This window comes from Geospiza fortis, unplaced genomic scaffold (assembly GCF_000277835.1).
Source record: "Geospiza fortis unplaced genomic scaffold, GeoFor_1.0 scaffold163, whole genome shotgun sequence".
Lineage (NCBI taxonomy): Eukaryota > Metazoa > Chordata > Aves > Passeriformes > Thraupidae > Geospiza > Geospiza fortis.
Window position 1 is genome coordinate 993631 of NW_005054401.1, and position 22797 is coordinate 1016427.

Consider the following 22797-nt stretch of genomic DNA (forward strand, 5'->3'; position numbering starts at 1 on the left):
TGGATAAAGAAAAAAATTTACCAACTTCTTCCTTTTCCAAAGTTTCAAATTCTGCAATTTGGTGCTTAAGGAAAATCTTATGTTCAAATTTGAACATAAGCATTAACTTCTCTTTCAGCTTTGCAAGAGAAACTTCAGCCCTGAAAAACGAAGCAATTAAACTGTAAACCAGTTTGGATCAATAAATACATATACAGTTGTATGTAGACTACCTTTACTTGGATATTAGAGAAAATTTGTTTATAAAAGGTTGCAATGACTGAACAGATTTTTATTCGTTTGATCCTCATTACTTCTATGACAGCAGACGTCCTCAAGGGTTTTTTAATGTCTATTTCAAGATTTCTTTAATTTCAAATGACTATCTGACCTTCTAAACTGTTTCCTTCTCTTCAGCCCTAAAAGGGGTATCATAGAAGAGAAAGTGCAAAAAAATTCTAGTCCATGGAAGCAGCAGATTAAGAGGTCACTCTTGATGATCTTCTCACATGTCCCAAGTGCTTTTTCTCACTGCTGTGGCTGTGCAGGGGCAGCTCTGCCTGCCCAGGGTGTGAGCTCAGTGCTGACATCCTGACTGGGAGGTCTCTGAAGCCTCCCTGCCCTTGTGTTACTGATTTGTGATGCTGGGGATCTGGAGCCACATCAAGAATGCATTTCCTTTACCACTGTTAAAATGAAATGGACTGATTGCTTTCTCTTCTTTCTCACAGATGGCTGTGGGCATAATGAGATTTCCACACTTGGCTAAACCAGTATTTTTCCACCAGGAACAGAAAGTGCTTCCTGATGGTTTGTTTGCTGCCACTCTGAAGAAACACAGCATTACACTTTGGATAAAGTCACAGTTTCATGCTTCAATTGGCTCTTCAAAGGCACTGGCCCCTTTCACTTGGAGATGATCAAACCCAATCCTGAGTTTTGCACTCTGGTCAACTCTGTGAGAAAAGCTGATGAAGATCCTGAGGATTGCTAAAAAAAAAACATGGCCAGTCTGGACCTCTGAGCCTACAGGAACTTTCAGTTCTATTCTGGCATGTGTGTAATCCTGTAATAGTCTCCCTCTGAACTTTATTTTTTGATGCTTGCCAAGATGCACCTTCACTTGGAAACATGAAATTTTTAGAGTTTTTAACTATTACAGTTTGGGGTGACAGTAATTAACCACTGGAAATCAATACACTTTTGACTTCCGTGCAAAATTTGTATTTCTTCACTACAAAATAAAAACTACAGCTGTTGGGAAAAAGTCACCCAGCTGCATCTGTGGTGATGAAAAAGACATCACAACTGCTTGATGGTCACTAAGCACAGGGGAAATTTTTCTACAAACCCCTGGGGGTTGCTGGAGGAGCTCTAAACAGCAGTATCCTGCAGATGGAGGAACAGTGATACTGTTTTTATCCCAGTAAGTACTTGCCCTTCGTGTCTCACATTGTTTCCTAACAAAAGTCTATTTTTCCTTTTGATTTCTGACTATTTGTACCTCTTTCTGTCAATTACTCAAACTCTTCTAAGATTTCTTAAAACTACTGCACAAGTAGGCTGGGTTTAAAATGTGATGGTAGTGCACATTTACACATATGGTCCTAGTGGTACACAGCAGTAATTAATAGTGCTAAATGTGTAAATCATCTGTAGCAGAAACAAATAGAATCACTTTTATTCAACCAGTTTATCACAACCCTTATGTTATAAAAATAACTTCATAGTATGTTAAATATTAAATACAAAACAGTTGTACACTGCTCTTAAAATAAAGGAACATTTTGTGTGTGTTTTATGTATGTTCCTATATAAAGCAGCTGACCCAGATCAGTTTAAGACCGTGGGTCTGACTTTACCAACTATATTTAGTTTTTCTTGAGCTGAAGACATATGGAAGGAAAACTACATTTTAAGGAATTCAGCTTCATCTAGGCAAGGCTGGAAACAGTGAGAGTTTCCATGCTGCTTAAGAAGGAAACCAATGCAGGCCTCAATCCATTTTAAGTAGAACACTTGCTAACTTTAAAAAACAAAACCCAAAGACCAGCAACTATTTGGAAGAGCACAGTGGCTCTGAACTATTCACTTGTCTTCCACATCTGCTATCATAGCCTCAACTGCATTCCAGTCCAGCTTGCTGAGGATGCTGCCTGTGCTTTCAGAAGCACTGTCAGTGCTGATGCTGCCCAGAGGAGAGAAGCTCATGCTGTGCACTGCAGAGGCCTGTTGGGGCAAGAGAGGATGAACTGAACATTGTGCTTCGTTCATGGACAGCAGAAATGATCCCACTCTTTTAAAACATGTCCAAATCCAGTTATGTGCCTGATTATTCTGCAACAAATGCAATCTATTTTCCTGTTAATGCCCTCCCGCTGGTGTCTGTTCCTTGGGCAGGCAATGTGCCTCTACACTTGTTAAAAAGAACATTCAATTTCAAGGCTCACAAGAATGACTGCAATTGTAAAAAAAAAACAAAACATGGTTCTCCTGAAGCCCCACCATTTATGCCCCTCTGTATCTATCTCACCCACATATTTTGAATAGAGAACCCCATTTTAAATAAAGCAGAAGTAAACAAAGTGTTAAATGGCAAGTATCAAATAGTTTATAGAATGAGTAGGTACTCTACCTGGAACATGGAGTCAGGAGTATCTTGAAGTATTCTTTGGATATCCTCAGGCACAGTCCAAGGACTCACCACGTCTCGATCAGCGTCAGGATCAACACTCTCCGTCTGAACTGCAGTGGCAACTCGAGGAGGCTTTTGTGTTGAGCTTCTGCTGACTCTGCACTCAGCAGCTGAGGAGAAAACAGGCCAACCATAGCCCTGTAACACTTCTTGCACTTTTCATATCAATCTCTTGAAACTCCTTCAAGAATAGAAGCTTCAGGTTCTAGGAACTGAAGCTGTGTGTGAATCCATGTGAAAACAGCAAGCTCTGTTATCTAGAACTGATGTGGGTTTATGGTGAGAAAAGGCTGCTGGTTCCTTCCAGCCTCCTGCTCTGAACTGCCTTCCCAGGCAGAACACAAAGTGGAACAGGACAAAAAGCACATTGCTTCCTTATTTGGCAGAAGACTAAACTAAAAAAATTCTGAATTTGTGCCTCTTCAGAAGACATGGAACTTTGATGAAACCCGTAGCAGTGATGTGATATAATGGAAAAACAAATACAAGAAGGTGCCAGGAAATCAGAGAAAGATCAACCTGAATACAGAGTTTAAAAAGTGAATATATGGAATGGAGAAAAATTACTTTTCCACATGAGTAGAGGCAATTCAGGAAATGTGTCTTTCTATCATTACTTCTCTCAATTTCCTATACTGCAAGTCAAATGCACTGACCTTTGACTGTCCAAATTATGCCAATAGTATAATTCTGGTGTAAGGCAGAATATAATCAGGCCACAGTATTTCCTAAGTCTCAGACTGATTCACTTCTCATTCTTTGATTAGAAATTCTGCTGCTGTTAACAAGTACTGTATCTGTTAAAGAATTTGATTAGGAACAATCTTTTTTGGATCCAGACTTACAAAGACAGGCATGGGAAAAGTACCACTAAAATCCAAAGGGGATTTTTTGTTAAGCTTAGTCAAATTTTTCTGTGCTAACATGGAATTATGACAAAATGATATATTAGATGGATACTTATAGAGGGATAACAAAGACAATTCCTATTTTAAAGAGCTCAGAGAGTCAGCAGCATAAAAAGGCAAGGGAGAGGCATAATTCTTTTGTCCTGGTCTGCAATTAACTTTCTCTGTGTGGGTTTGAATTGAAAGATAAAAGACTCTGTCCCTCGTGATTTCAAAACACGTGTTTCAGGAGTTCACCAAAACCTAGCACACTTATTTTAGTAATCTTGAAACTGTCACCTGGCTAAAACTATTCAGAAGGTAAACAGAGGCGGTTAAAATATTTCACAAGTTTCTAATTAATAGGATTTTTAAGTGGGGAAAAAAATGAATTTTATTCTTCTAAACAAATGCTGTATCTGCATCTTATTCCCTCCCTGTATTATGCAGCACTATGTCGTTGTTCTGTGTAACTTACAGTGCCTGGACTTAACAGGACCATTTATAACATTTCTCAGTCTTCTTCTGGAGATATTTTTCTGAAGGAGCATACAGGCATTTTCTGTAAAGACAAAGTAAGCATCTTCTTTTTTAAATGCTGATCAAAAATACTCAAAGATGCTTAGAAATTTTTATCTACAAGTTTGCTGCCTGGATTACACAGTACTTTTGCTATGGCAATTTAAACTACCTTGGATTTAAAGAGAAGTGATAAGAAAAGGTAACTCTCATCATTTAGCAAAACAATAGCAGCAGAATTGCAAAAGCCTTAGGACAGGAAGCATTCAGGTTTATAAATCTGACTTTTTACACAGATATCCCTCCCAAAAATTCAGCAGTCACCTGAAGATCCTCTTCAGTATGTGCCTTCATTAAAAAAGTTCTGTTCTTACCCCTGGACTGTGTTAAACCAAGAGCTGGGGTGAAACGTTGAACATTTTGACCAAAGCCAGGTTTGGCAGCAGCTCTGCTCCTTTCCACCAGAACAGGACTGTTCAGATGCCCTCTGCAACAAGACAAAAAGACCAACACAACAAAGCTTAAATACTTGCTACTGTGTACCATATACCATTCCTCCACACAACTCAGACCTCACAGGGCATATTCAGAAGAGACATAAAAGCCAGAGGAATCACATTCAGCCCAGTGAGCTGAGGACCAGCATCACACACTGCTTGTGGGGCCTGTAAGCCTCACCAGAATCAGAACTGCTGCAATCACAGTGAAGACACATCAAACTGGCTTTACAGAGAGCCACTTTAGATCCAACAAAACTTTAGTGGTAGCTCCTGCCACTTCTAAGTAGATTCCTGCATGATGTTCCTTAGCATGCCTGATTCTGGTTGGGCTGATGCACTTAAACTTCCCTTGGACACACCCAGCAGGCTCTGTACAGCACTGACTACGTGCAGTTTAGTGTTGTATGCTGGAACTGTAACCAAAAAAGGTACTGTAGTGAGAAAGAGAAGCAGAAATATTAAATGACAGGATTACCCTGTAAGTACAAAGTTCTCCCTGTTATTCTGAAAAGCATAAAATTATATATATAGGAAGATAAACTACAATGCAATATACACCTGTATTAGATATATAAACAAGTAGCATTGATACCTTCAAACTGAGTAAATGTATCAGTTCATAACACTCAGATACCCTCATCTCCCCAAAAGGCAATAAGTAAAGTGTGAAAGTAAGAACCAGTAAGATTCTAAGTAATGAAAAATTAAGAAAGAGAACAAGTCTAGAGTTTGCACAGTAGAATTTTTATTTTCTTCTTGCTTGCTCTTAGATGCTCTTCAGGTCTATATTGCTGGTTATAGTCCAATGGCACTCATGGAATCACTAAGGTCTCAGAGGACCTCCAAGATCAAGTACTACCTTTGATGGGATTACAAGCCTGTCAACCAGACCCCGGCCCCGAGTTCCATGTCCAGTCACACCTCCAAGGGATGGTGACTCCACCACCTCCCTGGGCAGCCTGTTCCACCCTGTTTAACCACCCTTGCTGTAAGGGAACTGATGTATGTAGAATGGGTTAGAACACTGCTTACAGCCCAACTCCTGAGTTGGTGCATTCGGTGCTCCAAAAGGCATTTTTAAGGCTCCCTCCAAGATCTGCAGTACTGGTTTTAACAAGCCTGGAACAGGGACTTGAGAGTCCTCTGATCCAGACAAATTGTATCTTTGATTCCACCAGCATATGACTTTTCTCTCAAGCTATTCCTGTCTAAACTTGCTGCAAAATTTAGAGGGTAGTAAAGATACCAGTAGAACAGAGCAGGTTTAATGCTTAGAGCGTTACCCTGTACTAGATGCCATCTTCCTCCTTCTGTAAGCTTGAGCTGATCTTGTGCTGGACAAGGTCCTGTGATTGCTTGCTGGTGATGCCACTGTTTCAGATAACATTTCATTCATCAGAGAAAGTGCCTCTGATACTCTGATTCTGTGATGCTCAGACAGCAGGGCTCTGCAGAGAAATATTACACATTACCTCATGCTGTCACTCACTTCACTGCAGCTGGCCTATGAGTCCTGTAAGGCTACCTGAAGAACATTTTTACAAGATTTCACAGAAAATATACTAAGCCTTTTAAGAGATCATTACCAAAGAGTTACAACATTTCTTTCTAAAGGGCTTGAGAGAATGAATGAGTAAATGTTGGGGAAAGAAAACAAACAATGACATTTGGAAAGCAACAAATATAATCAAAGGATAAAAATGTTCAGAGTTTTCCTAAATGGTAAAGCAAACATGAATTATTTATGCTTTTGGTTGAAATTTCATTCATACCTGAAGTTTCACAAGCAATATAGTTAATCTCTACATCTCAGGACTGGAAAACAAATATAAAAATAAGGATTTAAAAGCAACTTACTTGTCTTTTTCTTCTTTCTTTTTCTGGAAGATTCTAATATCCTTTGAAGTAGGATTATGATGCTGTTTAAGAAAGTATAAAAGTCTTTAACTAATTATGTACTGTGGTCTCATTCCAGTCTCTCACTCTCAAAATGTACTTACTTGACTTGTAAGTCACTGCTTAAGAAATTCTTCAGAAAAAAAACCAATATGAAATCATATGGCCCAACCAGGAAATTCAAGTAAGATCATCTCTATAACTTTCCAGTCTCAAAAAACATACTGAAATCCTGCAGTCACATCTTCCATACCTCATATGCATAAACATTAACATTCCTAAGGAGATGTCCTCACAGTCAAGCTCAAAGTTTCAAATTTCCTCACCTCCAGTTTCCTAAAAATCAGTGGTGTTCCTAATAACTAATATATAAAACAGAACAAGGTTGCACTTTGACCTGCGTTCGCTAGAGTACAATCTGAAGTCTTTAATTCTTCTTAAAAAAAAAAATGCAAACCAAACCCAAACCATCCACTGAAAGCTGAGAATCCCTCCACTAATGATTTCAGGAGAAAAGGCCATAGCAAAAGCATCAAGTGTATATTAATGGGCTGACAACACAGGAAAGCAGGACCCATTTTTCTTAAATCATTTCTCTCCACGCATGTGCAGAAGAACAACCCAGTTCAATTGTTTAATCTTTTAGGGGAAATACTTTATTTCACATAGATCTGTTACTCTTTCTGAAAGTGAATACAGTTGAACTATTTAGTCACAGGGAACTTGTGTATGTTACATATTTGCTGCTTGGGAGTTAAAACAAGTAGAGCTTCAGCCTGCAAGTATTTACAGCACATCCTGAATTCAACAAGTGTAAAGTCTAGGAATATATTTGGTGTTGTTATGTCTCATCTCCTGTAACTCCAGAGCTTCCTGTAACTCAGCCAGGTCTTTTCAGATCCTGAAGGCATCCAGATGGCAAATGCATATTTTAAGAGTAAATACCAATTGGAAAATTGGTCTTCTGAACTGCTTTTGTATGTTTTTTTTTAATTTTCTATTATTTCCAGCACAGAAAAATTTCCAGATCAGGCCACAAATGCATTTTTACTAATAAAATTAAAATGTAAAAAAAATTCTGAGAGTGGACTGTTCATTGAAATCGGCCTTCAACAAAATATTTTGTAAGATACCTCACATATATGGCATATTCTAACATCTCTGCTGATCCCTTATGATTTTCACATGCACGCCAGTGTGGGTGAATGGTAGTGAAGGGCAATGCCCTCAGTGTCCTGCCATGTTTGTAAAGGATGCTGGCATCTGAATGCTGCTTTTTAAATTCTCTCAGAGTCGTGTGGGAAGATGAAACAAGGTGTAAACACATTTTAAGAACTGCTGTAGCTATCACTCCCTGGAAAACACATCTCTCATCAGTGAATGTGGCAGCTGTATCCATCACAGTCGAGGGCCACCTGCATTACTCTGTAACAGCCACCTGCAGCCAATGGTCACCACTGCAGCCTCTGGAGAACAATGGTGTATTTACTTACCTGACACAACTATGGCCAGCTCCAGTAAAATAAAATCATACAAGTAGAAACCCTACATTACAATAGGAAAAAAAAAAACACTCCCAGCCTTGACCTTTTCTAACCTGAATAATCAACACTTGTATAGTAAGCAACAGTTACTCTTCAATACACCTGTTATTCTTACCACATTCTTTCTCAGGTTGAATGGATGATGTTCTTTCTGTCTTTGTTCATCTAGTTTCTTCAAATATTCTTTCATTCTTTCCTTTTGCTTTCTTTTCATCCATGTTTGGATCTCTTTCCTTTCCTTTTCTGTTCTTTGAGAATGCCCAGAACCAGAATCAAGGACCCTGAGGGCAGATGTAAACAGAAAATAATCTAGCACATCCTGTAAATTGCAAACAATGGCAACTACATGATATAACAAAAACATTGAAAACTCTTTAAAATCTTGACACAGCTAGAAGCATAAGTAATGAACAAGAGGGGAAATTTTCTTTTGCAAACTTTTACTAAATAAAATCCTGGCTAAAAAGTAATTTCCAAGACATCTCCTAAAAGTTTTCTTTTACTTGTCAGCTACATTCAGATAATAGAACTAGAGCTTAAACTGGAGGGAATTGTGTCACTAATGCAACAGACTGGTGACCTGAACAGCTGCATTTTTTTGTCTTGTCAGCAATTGATATCAGAAACTGCAGTAGGAAACAGCTGTCACTTTGACCTCTCTCAGGAAAGAACACAGCTGATTTTATAACTGACAGTCAGGAAGGTGTAGAAATCTCCAGCATGGAGGGGAGCATAACAAGCTGGAATCTGGGGCTCGAAATTTCTGAAGCTTCTGTGCCACTGGCAGGAAATTTCTGTTCTGTCTTTCAGAACTGCTTTAAAAGACCTGAAGGTCTGAAGTGAATCTTCTGTATAAAACCAATTGTATAAAACCAGTGCTCCAGCCTATACCTAGCAGAAGAAGGAACAAGCAAATAAGAAGGAAAGAATTTCAAAACCAGAATACTAGAAAACAATTAGTACATTGGACAATAATGACCAGTAGATTTGTGGCAATTACAAGCTCTAATACTAGTCCCATTAACACCAAACCACATACTTGCTCCCATTGTTTACAGGGGGTGGACCACAAGAATAACCAGGGTTAAAATGATTTAAGCAACACACAACAAAAAACAGCCATGGTATTACCTAAAGGTTTTTTTAGCCTGTGTTCTTGCAAAGCCCAGCTCCAGCAGAGAGGTGTCACTTTCTAGCACACGATCATTCACCACATCAGTAACATCACTTGGACCAGTAACTTGCAGGAGATCTTCTAAAGAGCTTGATGTTAGGTAGGAAAAAAAACTGTTACTAAATTAATGTAGAACATTCCTGTAAAAACAACAAGCTAAACCCCTTTCTTTTATACTTAAAACAACAATATCCACGTTGTTTTACATAGAGCCTTTGGACTGAATATTTTTTCCCCACATCTCCACTGGGTTAGTACACTTGAATGACTTTGATGAGGACAGAAGGAGCAAGACCTGATTGTCCCAACAGAGGGACAATCCACAACTGAAATGCTTGAGCTCTGCTGTGGTATGTGAACATGGCTGGCCCGCAGGAGGCTGAGCCTGGCAGGCAGGAGCACCACAGGGTTTGTATTGCTGCCCATGAGGAGATAAGGTTATGGGGTGCTACCAGTTTCAGTGGTACCCTAATCTCAATCACCTTCTGAGCAAGAATCAGTGTCAGTGAGAGCACAGCTTCACCTATATTCTCCCCAATTCTTTCCTCTCTTTCAATCAGTTGCTCCCAGTAAAAAACAAATCTCATAATTTAGGACTGCAAGCCATCAGTGTCTGCTAAAGTTTTGCCTGACAACCCATATTCCACCTTATGTAATTACTTCCTAATCTACTTTAGTCCCAACAACTAGTTCCACTTAAAATACCAGAAAAATAGGATAAATGATTCACTTTACTACTATGCTTCAAGCAAAGAATAGAGATAGGTAATGGAGCAGAATGACTGGGAAGAAAGGAAACCAGCTAGTCTTTTCTACTGGATACAGAAGACTAACAGTAGCTAAAAGTAAAAATATATATTTAAGACAATTTTATTTTATGCATAGGCTCTTCCCAGTTTTGAAATCTTCAGTCTGTTGCTTTACACTTTTCACACAGTAAGACTTTAAAAACCTTCTGGTGATAGCTGGCCCTTTTGGAAAACTACCCAGAGCAGTTGCATGTATTTTGCTGAAAAAGTGGTATGCAAATAGGAGAAATTAAAAACGCACACAGACAAGAGCACCATCTACATTAACAGCTCCAATACTTTTAATTAGTAAAGAACTTTGAATGCTTCTAGAGCTTTCGTGTGAAGCAAATCTAACAGGCACCACCAAAGTCAGAGTAAATGCTGGAAATTAGCTAACAAAAGGGATTTTATTCAGTTTGAAAATAAACGCTTCAATTTTTATAAAGTGCCGATTCCACTCAGTCCCCTTTTGGGTAAACTGTCAATAACACCAGTCCCAAAATACGTACCCAGGACATAGATCTCTGCATATATGAGAGCCTGAAACAGAAACAATCCTTGTTAATAATATCTCTGCACTTTTACACACACTAATCATATGTATGTTAAACAGCCTGTGGGATACAATATAGAAACGTCAATATCAATTGACATTTGACAGTTGACATTAAAAATAAATTAATAATTAATAAATCAACAGCCTGTGAAGCAACACATCATTGACTGCCAGGTGAGCACAGAGGCTCCAGAGAGCATTAATTAACAGCTCCTGGCTTTTGTGGGTAGTTTTGCTAGGAAGATATTGTCACTGTTGACAGTTTTCTGCCATGAACTGGAAATAGTCTGTTCCAATTAATTATACAGTGTTTCTTGGAAAATTAATGATTGACACTTACTTGAGAAATCCAGGTACTCAGAAGAAGCTTGGAATTCAGAAGATGCAACTGAAGAGCAGTATGGTTGTCTTGGAAGGAAGAACACTGCTTCCTCTCCTAAACTAATCTCTCCATCTCAAAAAATTATAGTTGTAACTTAGTATCACCTATAGTTTTCTTAGCTTGGAAATAACAAGTTTATACTTAGAAAACTCTATTACTCTTTTCAAAACTTAACTGAGTGTGTGTACTATTTGAGATTCACTAGTGCTGTATACAGACACAGAAACCATGTTTTAATACCTTTTAAGAGAGATTGTTGTAAATGTGGCTATCAAATGCACATTTACATGTACAAAGCACACACCACTTTTGGGAGCCTGACTGCAAGCAATGCAGGCAATACACAGAGAAAACAATACAACTGCATTTTTAACCTCAGGCAACAGGTTGCTTGCAGAAAGCTTTTTCGTCCTCCTTTTAATGCTACTGTAGTCTTCATAATTGCAAAAATCAATTTACCCTCAGTTTTCAAAATTACTAGACCTCATAAAATAATCTTTTAGGACACAGTAGTTACTGTACAGAGAAATAAACCCATTGATTTTGCCAATGTTGACTGGATTAAACAAAGAGATCACCTCTCTAGACACAGGTAGATGACAGAGATGATCAAGACAGCTTTTGGAGGAAGCTTTGAGTGTTCTGTGATATCACAGTCATTTCTATTCACTTAGGTAAATAAGTACAAATCAGCACAGGATGGGTTTCAGAAACAGAGCCAGTCTTTCAATAACAGTGAATTTGAGTGCAAGTATGATTCAGTACTGAACTGTTTTCAAAACTTAGTGATGCTGTCATGTCATGTAACACATCAATGAAGCCATTCTAAATAATGCAATCTAGAAAGACTCATGCCTGACTTTAATGAGCTCATTCACGTTATGTAACATTCTGTGTAACAGCCATGAGGAAGTACTACAGCATGAAGTAAAGGTTTACTTATTTTTAAAAGATGCAAAGAGGAAAAATATACAATAAAGATTATACCAGAAGGTGACTTCAGGCCACTGGGAAACTTAGAAGCCAAGGCTGAAGAGGCAGAAGAGTGTGCATCCACTGCAGTAGAACTGGGCATAGGATATTTCAAGTTTAAGCTCCCCTTTTGATCATCTATAACATCTTCAAAAATCATGCCCATCAAGTGATCTTCTGATGCTATGGAAAAAAACAAAATTGTACTTAGTGTAGACCAACGGCAAAATGCAATCCTCAAAATGCAGAAACTATCGTATATCTTGGTTAGTGGCATTTTTAATTTATCTGTCACCTACAACAGCCTGGACCTGGATCAGCTGTGCCTCCCCACACAAGGGCACTTCCTGGGCTGTGCTGTGTGAACCAGTCCTGCACACACAAAGAAAATTACTGGACCAGGAGTTGCTCTGGGTGAGTTTAAAGGACATCCTAAATATCGTCTTACGTATGATTACAGATATAGCCATGATTTGATTCCACCACTTGGCTTTGCATTAATTCCATAAGTGGATTAGACAATGTTCTTGGCACGGCCCAGTAGCTATAAGTAGGTACTACATATTTATTTGTTAGATAAACAATAAATTACTCAATACATCTGCTCTAGTAAACAGTTAAGCTGATGTAAGATTTTAATAAAACCAGTAGATATAACTCAATACTCAGATTGGCTACCCTTCATTTTATTTCTTTCTCTGGTATTTTTGGTTCATATTTCAATAATACCTTTAGGGATTGCATTAAATGTCTGTGGTAACTAAAAGTTATTAAATATGCATATTCCATGGTAAATTTATTATCCTTCTGTTAACTGGACACATACCAGCACCAATGACTCCAGCAGCTTCAGAGACTGCAGGATGAGCACCAAGGTCTGAATCAGCAGCCATTTCAAAATCTTCTATCAGCTTCACTAACTGTAAGTGAAACCCAAAAATTAGGTAGTGATACTTCCTTCAAGGTATTTCTGAGACTTACACCACACATATATATGCAAAGTCCATTTTAAATATGTTTTTCTTGTCAGAATCTTTTGAACATTTTAATGCAGTTTTCTGACTGAAAACAAACAAAAATGTTCAGGAATCAAAGTAGCTCAAGTAGATTAATTTCATGTAAGAATTACAATCTTCTGGATACTTAGTTTGAGAAAAATACATACACAAATACATATAAACTCTATTATTTGTTTGAACAATTTTACTTCTACCAATCACATTACGTTTAAAGTAGCTGAAGTTTTCCAATATATATTTTATCTAAAACTCACAGATATTAAAATACTTCCATCGTCTTCAAAAGTCTGAAGTTTCAAACTAGAAAATTAAAACTAAAACTAACCCACAGTGAGACATTTTACTGACCATTAGTCTCAAAAAGAACAAATCTCAAAACTGATAGGTAATACATGAGAAATTATTATAATAGGAATGACCAAGTATGAACTTAAAAAAAAAAGACTAAAAAAAGGGTTTTTCTTTAGGATTTGGCTAGATACCCAGAAGTTTTAAAACCCAAGTGCTATGAAATGCTGAAACAAATACAGGATATATCAAGATTTTTTTTTTTCCTACAGGCTTTAAAAAAAATCTGACTTAAATAACAACCTTGATGAAGAATGTAAGAGATTAAATAAACCACCTTAGTGTAATAACTGTGTGTAAGTGACACAATGAGGTCTTTACATTTCTGTGAATCATAGAATACCATGAGTTAGAAGAGACCTAAAAAATTCATCACAGCCCAATTTTATTTTAATTACATATTCCAGGATTTATAAAGATGGCAAAAATGCAAGTATTTTATGAAATAAATTGGATCAGGCTCCAGAAATAGTCACACAATATTTTGCAGAAGTACAACTGCAGAAGTCTTTGCCAAAATAGGTCTCCTGCTCAGCCTGAACTCAGTTACACAGAAATTAAGTATGTTCTGCCCATTCACTAATAACATCACCATTCTGGATAACATTTGGTCCATTGTAAGCAACCATGTCAGCCAACAGATTCAGCACTAAATATGAAAGAACACTGTATATACATATATGTAAAACTTGTATTATAACAAAGATAATATTTTTATATATTATATATAATGTTACAAATACATAATAAATATATATATTTTTTCTATTATTCTCAATATCTTTCAACATATACTAAGCAGATTTGAGAACACATCATTCCAAAATGGAAGTTTTGTCTTTAGTTGAAAAAATAAACTGTTTAAAAACCAACAGTTAGCACTTACCATTTTGCTATTTCTGAAATCCTGCTCCATATTTTCCACTATGTTCTCTAGTACCCGTAACTGCATGTCCATTTCCTTCTGCTTTGTGGAAAAGTATTCTGTTTCAATTAGTTTGAGTGGAAGCCCTGAAGAAGGAAGAGTTCCCCCATCTTCATGTGCTGTGTTCGAAGTTACAATATCTGTAGCAGAATCTGACTTATCTTCCTTTTGCAATTTGTTTGACACATTCTCCTGCTGATCATCTTAAAATAAAATTTAAGAAAAAGAATACACCAGTATCATTAAATAAGCCACAAGCACCTAAATACTGCGTGTAATTAGGCATAAATGTGCCATACCTAATAGGGTGTTTTAGAAGGCAAGAATCAGTACAAAAGAAGTCAAATGTATCAATGTTGATGCTTAAGACTAAAAAACCATGAGGTTCATTTGGAAAGGCTGCAGATTTTCTGTGGGAGTATTAGAACAAAAGAGTATTACTTTTTCTTGGATTTAAAACTGAAATAGTTTACCTTGCTTCTGAAGTGCTGCAGGTGGAACTGCATTAGTAACAGAAGCTGCTGTGTGATGAAGTTTTGCAGTAGATGGAATTTCAAGCTTCTCATTCTGCTGTTCAGCAGCTATCTCTTCTGCAGGCTCAGGTTTTATGGGCAAATTGCTAAGGATGTCACTGTCTTCAATGTCAATCACACTGATATATTCCCGTTTATGCTAAACAACAACATAAGGAAGAATTATACAGTATGTGTTTTGAATGGGCTGCTTGTAGTGCATTGTTCACCATTTCCTGTGTTTAGCTCTTGATATTTGTAGATGAAAGGTTTTTTGTTTTGGGAAGAAATTAAATACAATCTTCCCTACCACACTACACAACTGATTCATGCAGATACAAAGAACCTAAATTCATCAAGACAAACAGTATACATAAATGCATTTAAGCCATATGTACATTAGATCACTAACCAAATCAGGTGCATCTGACAGAAGGGATGGCAAAGGTTTCTCATTCACTTCAGTGGGGAAACTCAGGTTTAAATACATGTCTGGCAGTAGTATTTCAGAGGAACTGGATGATTCTACAAGGAAATAATAATAGTCAGTATTATATTTACAGTAAAAGACACAAAAACTTCAGACTATTAAGACACAGCTCTGCATTCTCCAGAAGATAAGAAAAGCTTTGACTAAGCTACCATCTAGATTGCTATTAATATCTAAGTCCCTCCTACTTAGGTAGAAAAAAATCTGCATCTTTACTTAATCCAAAGAAATTAGATTACTTCAGCTAGAAACCTCTAATGAAACTATCCGCAAATGAGTCATGTGATGTAGTAAAATTATCTTCAAATAAAAAAACATTGTTGAATTTTACAATAATGGAAAAATTAGTATGCTCTCTTGGTACCACAGGGAAAATAGTTTGGTACTGAAATCTATGTAATTTATGGAACAATGCTATTGCAGCTCAATTTCACATGATCTGTTATAACATCCCTCTGATCAATTTATTTGGTTTACATTACAATAAATGTAAAGATTAAATGGGCACTAAAATCAAGCTAAAATCCACAAAATAAGGTTTCAGAAAGTCAGATCAATTAGCATGTTATTTGCACCCTGCATAAAGCTGTCTCAGGTACAAAACCCATGTTAGAACAGTAACACTTTTATAGACTTCCCAAACAACAAATGAACTGGAGAAAGACTGCAGCCACACCTGACACAGGAACAGACATGACCAGCTCGTTTTCTTGAACTTTGGAAACCTCATTTCCACCACTGATCTCATGATCCTGATGTGATTTGAGCTCTTGATTGGAAAAAAAAAAAGACCAGAATGCATTAGTTTAAGTAAAGATACCAATGGCATTATCTGAGTGTTTCTGATTTGCCAGTGCACAAACAAAGAAAACTGGGGGAAGAGGCAAGGAAACAACTTCAGTCAAGTGTGAAACATTGTCTAAAATGCATTTGGAAAAAGTCAAGTTAAGTTAAAACAAGCTTTCAGAGAAAGTCACAGCAGAAGTGACTTACAGAAAGCATGAAGAGACTCTTACATAATTGTGTCAGTAATAGTTTTAATCATAATTATTTTAACTACTGCTTCATAATTTATATTCTGTTGTTTTCTGGTTTAATTCTTTTTTAAACAAGAAAACTGCATAAAAAACTGCTTCCCCTTTACAAACTTGCTGCATTTTGAAAACTAATCAAATAGCACAACTAATCAAGAAGCAACACCAGAAACAGTTGGTTTCTGTAGATCACCTGCGTTGCACTTACCTGGGTTAGTATTTGTACTTGCATCTTGAGTTTCTGCTGTTTTTTTTCCTACAGAAGCCAAATAGTGTAGATCTGCTGAAGTAATAGTTGCTTTATTCATTGCATCTAGAATGTGACAATACAAAATATGTGTCTATTACTGATAAAAAAACTAGATATCTTTGAAAGCAATGAAACTAACTCACAACTGTAGGCTCCAACATTTTCTAAATTGTATTTATAACAGATAATTTTAACTTTCTCTAAGCATATCTCATAAATGATTCCAAGAAAAGTTCATGCTACCAACTTTATGTGAACAAACAAGTGACACAATGTTACATTGAGTTGAAACCAAGATTCAGTTTAGATATGTGATTTTAAATTAAATATTTTAGCATGCTGAACAGTAACAGTCTGCTTCACATTCTAAAAGGAGGGGAAGAACATTTATCACATGTATGTCTTCATTTCTTTATTGTTGCTTCTACAGAGTTTGCATTTCTTTAAGGCCAAATTTCAGAGAAAGAAATGCATTTTGTCCTGTGACAGAACTGAATATTGTCATGAATTAACATAGTATATAAAGAAGGAAATCCTTCCACAGGCCTGGTCTTCATATTGCATGCTAGAAACATTGCATGCATTGAGTTTCTTTTACAAGAGCCCTAAATTTTGTATAATTAGAATACGCAGGCAAATAATGTTGGGATAGTATCTTTTTAAAATGCATAAAAAATTTAGGATTGGAAATGTTTACAAATTATTTTGATTAATCCTATGAACATAAATCACTGTCAACCACAGCTAATTAAATTAACTTGACATACTGCTATTATTTCATTAACTGTATTGTTTAAAAACAGAAATACAAGATTACAATTCGTTTTGAAGAAAAATTAAAATACTCCTAAAATTTTGGGGAAAACTATTATGAATCTTCAGATAATTTGCACAAGATTCTAAATTTGCCTGCACCTCTCTTCATACCAATCCCAAAAGAAGCGAGTGTGTCTCAAAAATTCTGGACACCTATTGTACATCCTGAAAGGTCTGGGGAAAGATCCCATAAGACAAAAAGCTCTACTGCACGCAGACCACATCATCCTAGTTTTTAACATGTAGATTATTGTAGACTTTTACTGTGAATTCTAACAGACTAATGCTGCTTGATTTTTTTTATTTGAGTACTCAAAGCACTAAAAAGACTTGTACTTGCCCATTGACATGAGAAAACCATCTTGAACGTAAGATGTCAATTTTGGTTGGTGAGCCTAATATACGGAAAAAAAGAACCATCTTTAAAAATAGTTCCAGTGCAGATTAAAGGCTTTCTTGGTGATGTTAACTATCCAATATACCTCATACGAGTAATGACTTGGGGAAAAAAAGAAATAACTGTCACTTACTTTTCTCAACACTTGTTTTAATTCCTCTGATCTATTCCAACTTAGTGGAATTTACTGACTATGTAACATTCTCTTAGGTACCTAAAGGTGACATGCAGTAACATAAATTCCTTATTCCTCTTTGAGTCTATCCTACCCCTGCTGACCCCTGAACATCTCCAGGTCTGGTGAGGGTCTCCAGCTGCTGTGCTGCAGTTAAGTCTCAGAGAAAGTATGGTATGGACCAGAAACACAGCTCTGGGTAGTGATCCAGCATTAAACTGGTAGTGTTCTAGCTTGAAATTTGGTACTTGTGAGGATAACCCCCAAAAGATATCAAAAAGGCCTAATCAGAGCCCCGCTTGATGAAGACTTTCTTTTTTCAGAGTCTGGACTGAGACAAACCTGAGATTCCAATGCTGCACATCCTTACTCTTATATTGTCATACAGCCAGGCCCACATGGAAAGAATAATGCCTGGGTCACTTTGTCACTACTAGGAAAAATTTTTTTTTTTCATTTTTAACATTTTTATAGGAATTTACTACAAATGTACATGCAGACTTATAGCCTATCAAAACAAGTTCACATACCAGAAAAAAACCAGCAACCCTGGAACCTTTTATAAAAATCAATCTCCAGTTTAGAGAAAATGAAAGTATATGAATTAAAAATATGCATACTGTTTGTAGGCTAGAGCCTGGAAGAGAAGTATATTATTGTTTGGTTTATATTTTTCTCATTTCTTTTCTGCTAATACCTGAGTGGAAAAGGTAAAAAGAGCTAAGAAAAAACCATAATTCTATACCCCAGTCTCTGATTCAGAAGGCACTGCTGTGTCACTAATATTGATGATGGAGTCATCTGGACGGAAGGACACGCTTGGTTTCTTCTTTTCCTCCTTCTCTTTCAGTTGCTTCTTACTACGCCTCTTTTTACTGTCAATATATTAATGACAGGTAAAGAGTGAGAAGTGCTCTGAAATAATAACAATACCTATCATTGTTTTCTAGGAAAGATTACTATTAAGAAATAAACACTGAAATAAAGATTGGAAAGATCAACAGCTGCTGCATATAGATCAGTTCAAATCACAATTTCTGCCTTCTTGAAAACTACTTGAAAATGTTGTAGGAACCCATAGAAATACCAGCAATTACACTAAAATCTATTCATTGTCTAATAGGCTATTTATATTAAATATAACAAACATCATAATATTTCACATCTGTATCTTGTGTATAATTAATAATTACTACACAAAATGCCCATAAGGAATCTATAAGAAGCAAACTTCAATTACACAGCAGTAATTTTCTAATTACTAGGTGACAAATAGATTACAAAACAGCAACTATAGCTTCTTTAATATGCGGCAAGAAGATTATATGACAGCAACTACAGCTTTAAGCACTTCCATAGATACCATTAAAATGTATTCTAAACTCTATCTGCAGTTACTTGTGTAGCAAGTTTTCACTTCAATAGTGAAAAACTCGTCTTGAGCCTCTGCTCCAAAATGACACAACTGGAAGAAACCAAGTATTCTATTCCAGAACATTCTATCAGCATTCTATAAGAACTGAGCAAAGACATGTAAGCAGCTTAAACATCTGTTTCACTGTTTGTGAAATCAATTAACATCAAATAGATCAAATTTGGTAAGTTATTTATAACATACCATTAAACACTGTCTCTATTAAAAAGAGTCTACATATTTAATTATATTGAAAGACCACATAATTCTTTCTTTCTTGAAGATGACAGTGACAATATGCAGCCCAGATAGCACTGCTGTCTAATATTCACTGTGTAAGGAGTGAGCATTTCATTAAGAGTGAGCATTTCATTAGGAGTGTATAGCAAACATTCAGAAGACAAGACTTCAAAACACAGATAGTGGAATGAAAAACATTCCCTCTTGAATCTTCTTCCTATCAATCTCCTAAGAGCAAGAACCCCTCACATCCTAATGACACACTTCTGCTTTACTAACATTTGCTATTTTACTCTCTGCTGAGAGAATACACTCCCTCTGATGCCAAAGCTAGAAGGTACAAGTTACCAGTTAGTCTGTCAAAATGAAGTTCCACTTTAAAAATCTGGCTTGCCTTTTTCTTTTGTTCTGCACATCTCTAAGTTCAAATGGTTCAACATCAGTTCTTAGTAGCTGGATAGGTTTGGTTTCGTCTTGTCCAAAGGAACTACTGGGCACAGAATGATGCTTGTGGCGTTGCTCAAATGCAATGAGATCTCGAAGTGGGATGAGATTTGGTGCCTAAGAGGATTCAGAAAGAGAGAAAGACAGAAAATGGGGAGGGGAACTCCAGTCAGATTGGATGAAGAAAGTAAGTCCAGTTGGGATTTCAGTTACACAAACAAAACTCCTGTAAATTTTGTAAAGAATACGGAAATGGAGTATTAATAGCATCAGAACAGAACCTCTGCCAATATGTACATGTGTAAACTATTTTCTGAAAATTCATACCTTTTAATGAAAACTCATTAAAAGATATGAATTTTCTCCACAGAACATATTTCACTAATATTTGTATTTCTTATGTAGGTAGTTCAGGGTGAAGTTAGGAACCATCCAATGTAGAGATGAACTGAAGAAGCAACCTTTCAAGGTAAAGCATTTCCATTCTTCTCAAATGGGATATGCAAGCATGTAAGTCTATAAGAAATAACATTTTTCAAAACATCAGGTATTCAGCATTTATAATATTTTCTTACCAAGCCTTTTACCATTCCATTTCTGCCCTGCAAAACAGGATTTTTCACCACATTCTGGTTTTGTAAGTAATTCTATTATAATCTCTCTAGGAAAAAACCCTATTTTTTTACTGTACAGATATTGTCCAGTATTTTAGATAGTAAATTCTTCAAACTCATTACCAGTGGGCTGAACATTGATGAACTATGGAATGTAGAATCAATCTAACGTAGTTATAAACACTTTCAGGCTTGCAGTCTGCCTCATATTGACATGTCAATAAGCAGGCACCCTTAGTTCTATATCCCTCCTGGCATCTGTGCTGAACAATTTCAAATTCAAAGTCTGTAAACATGAAATTACTTGTGATGACCAAAAAACCATGAAACTGACAAAACATTACAACTTAGAAAAATATATTATTAAAATCCAGTACCTTCTTCTTCTGAGGTAAATTAATCTGAAGTAGGGACATTCCTGCATCCCACTGTGTTTCTCTGGAGTCAGCGTCCTTTGCAGCAGTTTTAACAGGTATTAAAGTAGTAGTGATTGGCTGCCTTACAGCTGGTGGAACTCTAGGTACTGGGTCAAGTTGCAAGTGCAACAGGGGAATAGCAGCCAGGTTCTGAGTGCTTGGTGCTTTGAACATATTCACATTTTCAGGGAACTGTGGCTGAGGTGAATCTTCTTGCTGTCCTTCATACTGATCTGAATTCAGATATTTGGGAGGACCCTCACGCACTGTGTCTGCCCATCTCTCCTTTTCCTCATGCTTTTGTCTTGAAATCTCAGGGTTGTATCTACTTTGGTGGAAATCTTCCTCTGCCTTACTCTTTCTTGGTGCATATGATGACTGATGGTCCCATAAGGAATCTGATGAACTCCAAGCTACTCGAGGTACTGAGGGTGGCCTGGAAAATGCTGATGACATTTCTGTTGGATGTAAAAATGCTGGTTTGATATGACAACTTGATTCCAGCTTAAGCAAAGGAAATCCATTTGAGTAACTAATATTTTTTTCAACAGGGATAAGCTTCACTTTTTTTTGGATGCCTGAGGAAGGAGCTAGGAGATGAAGTGGTTTAGTAGGCACTGAAGAATGCAAATCGTGGGATGGTGACATTAATCCTGTTTCCTTGCTGTTGCTTTCAAATAATGTCAAAGAGGCACTCTTATCCAGATAATTCTAAATGAGAAAAGCAAACAAACCAGTACTTACATATCAACCATGCACTAAATATGCACAAAAATAGTTCTGTCTACACCAATCACTACTGACACATTTCCTAACTCAACAGGATAGATAACATACCAGATATACTGAACAGTCTTCATAAACCATGCTTTGATATACCTACTTTTATTTGACTATTGTTGCTTTCATCTTCTGCACTCTTCCTTGGCTGAAAAACAGAGCTCTCTTGACCAGTTTTTCCCTTTCCTTCTTGAGTGGGCACTTGTGTTTTCAGAGAAGCATTGCTTTCAGCAGTGTGTGCAGGCTGGCTCCCTGCCAGCTGAACCAACCGATGCTGCTGTAATACTTGTTGCACATTTGGCACATTGGTAAAGGATGACTGCACTAATTGCATTAAACTCATGAAGTTGATCTGCTGGAGCTGAATACACACGTGAACAAAGTTAACAATACCAATAACTTTAACAGAAATCTTAGGAAAAAAAATGTCTAGGCTATCTTACAGCTGTTCACTATCACAAAACAGACAACATCCCAATAATGGGATGATTCAATAATGATTAATTTGTATAATTGTTTACTGTTTTGGACTTCCTTGTAAGATAGAATACATACCTGCCACAGACAGGTTACGCTAAAGCAAAACAAATATCTTCAATTTTTTGTGAAGTTTCAATAAATGTAAAGTCACAGAAAATTGGCTCAACATACTACCACCACTTAAATCCTAGCACAGTTGAAAAGCTATTACAGCATCAGAATTTTTCCAGGTGTAAACTACTGAAGGACATTGACTGATGTGAGCTAAAACACACTCAAAGATCTCTAATTATATCACATATTTTCTTGAATTAAAAGCAAGAGTTAAGTCTAAAATAAGTTTCACAGTGGCTAACATGGAATCAGAAATCTCTTTAAAGAACAACCTGTCCTGGTTTTGCACTGGAGCTATCCACAGAAGTGATTTTTTCTTAGAGGAGCTGCTGAGAGCTTCCTCTGTGCCTAGCAAAACCAATTGCTGGCTAGCTTTGAGAATAAGAATATTAATGAGCCAATTAAAAACTAGCCCTGCCTCTGTGAGCATACAT

General features: G+C 36.7%; 1 protein-coding gene across 1 annotated transcript in view; it reads right to left on the reverse strand.

The window, feature by feature from the left end:
- Positions 1 to 22797, reverse strand: part of CPLANE1 (ciliogenesis and planar polarity effector 1) — a 61124-nt gene continuing 38327 nt past the window's right edge. Inside the window, exons 35-55 of the mRNA XM_031061143.1 lie at positions 21873 to 22130; positions 20951 to 21700; positions 19910 to 20076; positions 18607 to 18736; positions 17630 to 17684; positions 16432 to 16536; positions 15866 to 15958; positions 15112 to 15224; positions 14661 to 14859; positions 14149 to 14390; positions 12722 to 12815; positions 11911 to 12078; positions 10495 to 10525; positions 9152 to 9283; positions 8136 to 8301; positions 6438 to 6499; positions 5864 to 6028; positions 4455 to 4567; positions 4040 to 4123; positions 2615 to 2784; positions 1 to 2208 (exon numbers count right to left, since the gene is read on the reverse strand). Coding sequence (XP_030917003.1) covers positions 2068 to 2208; positions 2615 to 2784; positions 4040 to 4123; positions 4455 to 4567; positions 5864 to 6028; positions 6438 to 6499; positions 8136 to 8301; positions 9152 to 9283; positions 10495 to 10525; positions 11911 to 12078; positions 12722 to 12815; positions 14149 to 14390; positions 14661 to 14859; positions 15112 to 15224; positions 15866 to 15958; positions 16432 to 16536; positions 17630 to 17684; positions 18607 to 18736; positions 19910 to 20076; positions 20951 to 21700; positions 21873 to 22130 — 3438 coding nt within the window. The 3' untranslated portion in view covers positions 1 to 2067. The remainder of the gene's footprint in view (positions 2209 to 2614; positions 2785 to 4039; positions 4124 to 4454; positions 4568 to 5863; positions 6029 to 6437; positions 6500 to 8135; positions 8302 to 9151; positions 9284 to 10494; positions 10526 to 11910; positions 12079 to 12721; positions 12816 to 14148; positions 14391 to 14660; positions 14860 to 15111; positions 15225 to 15865; positions 15959 to 16431; positions 16537 to 17629; positions 17685 to 18606; positions 18737 to 19909; positions 20077 to 20950; positions 21701 to 21872; positions 22131 to 22797) is intronic.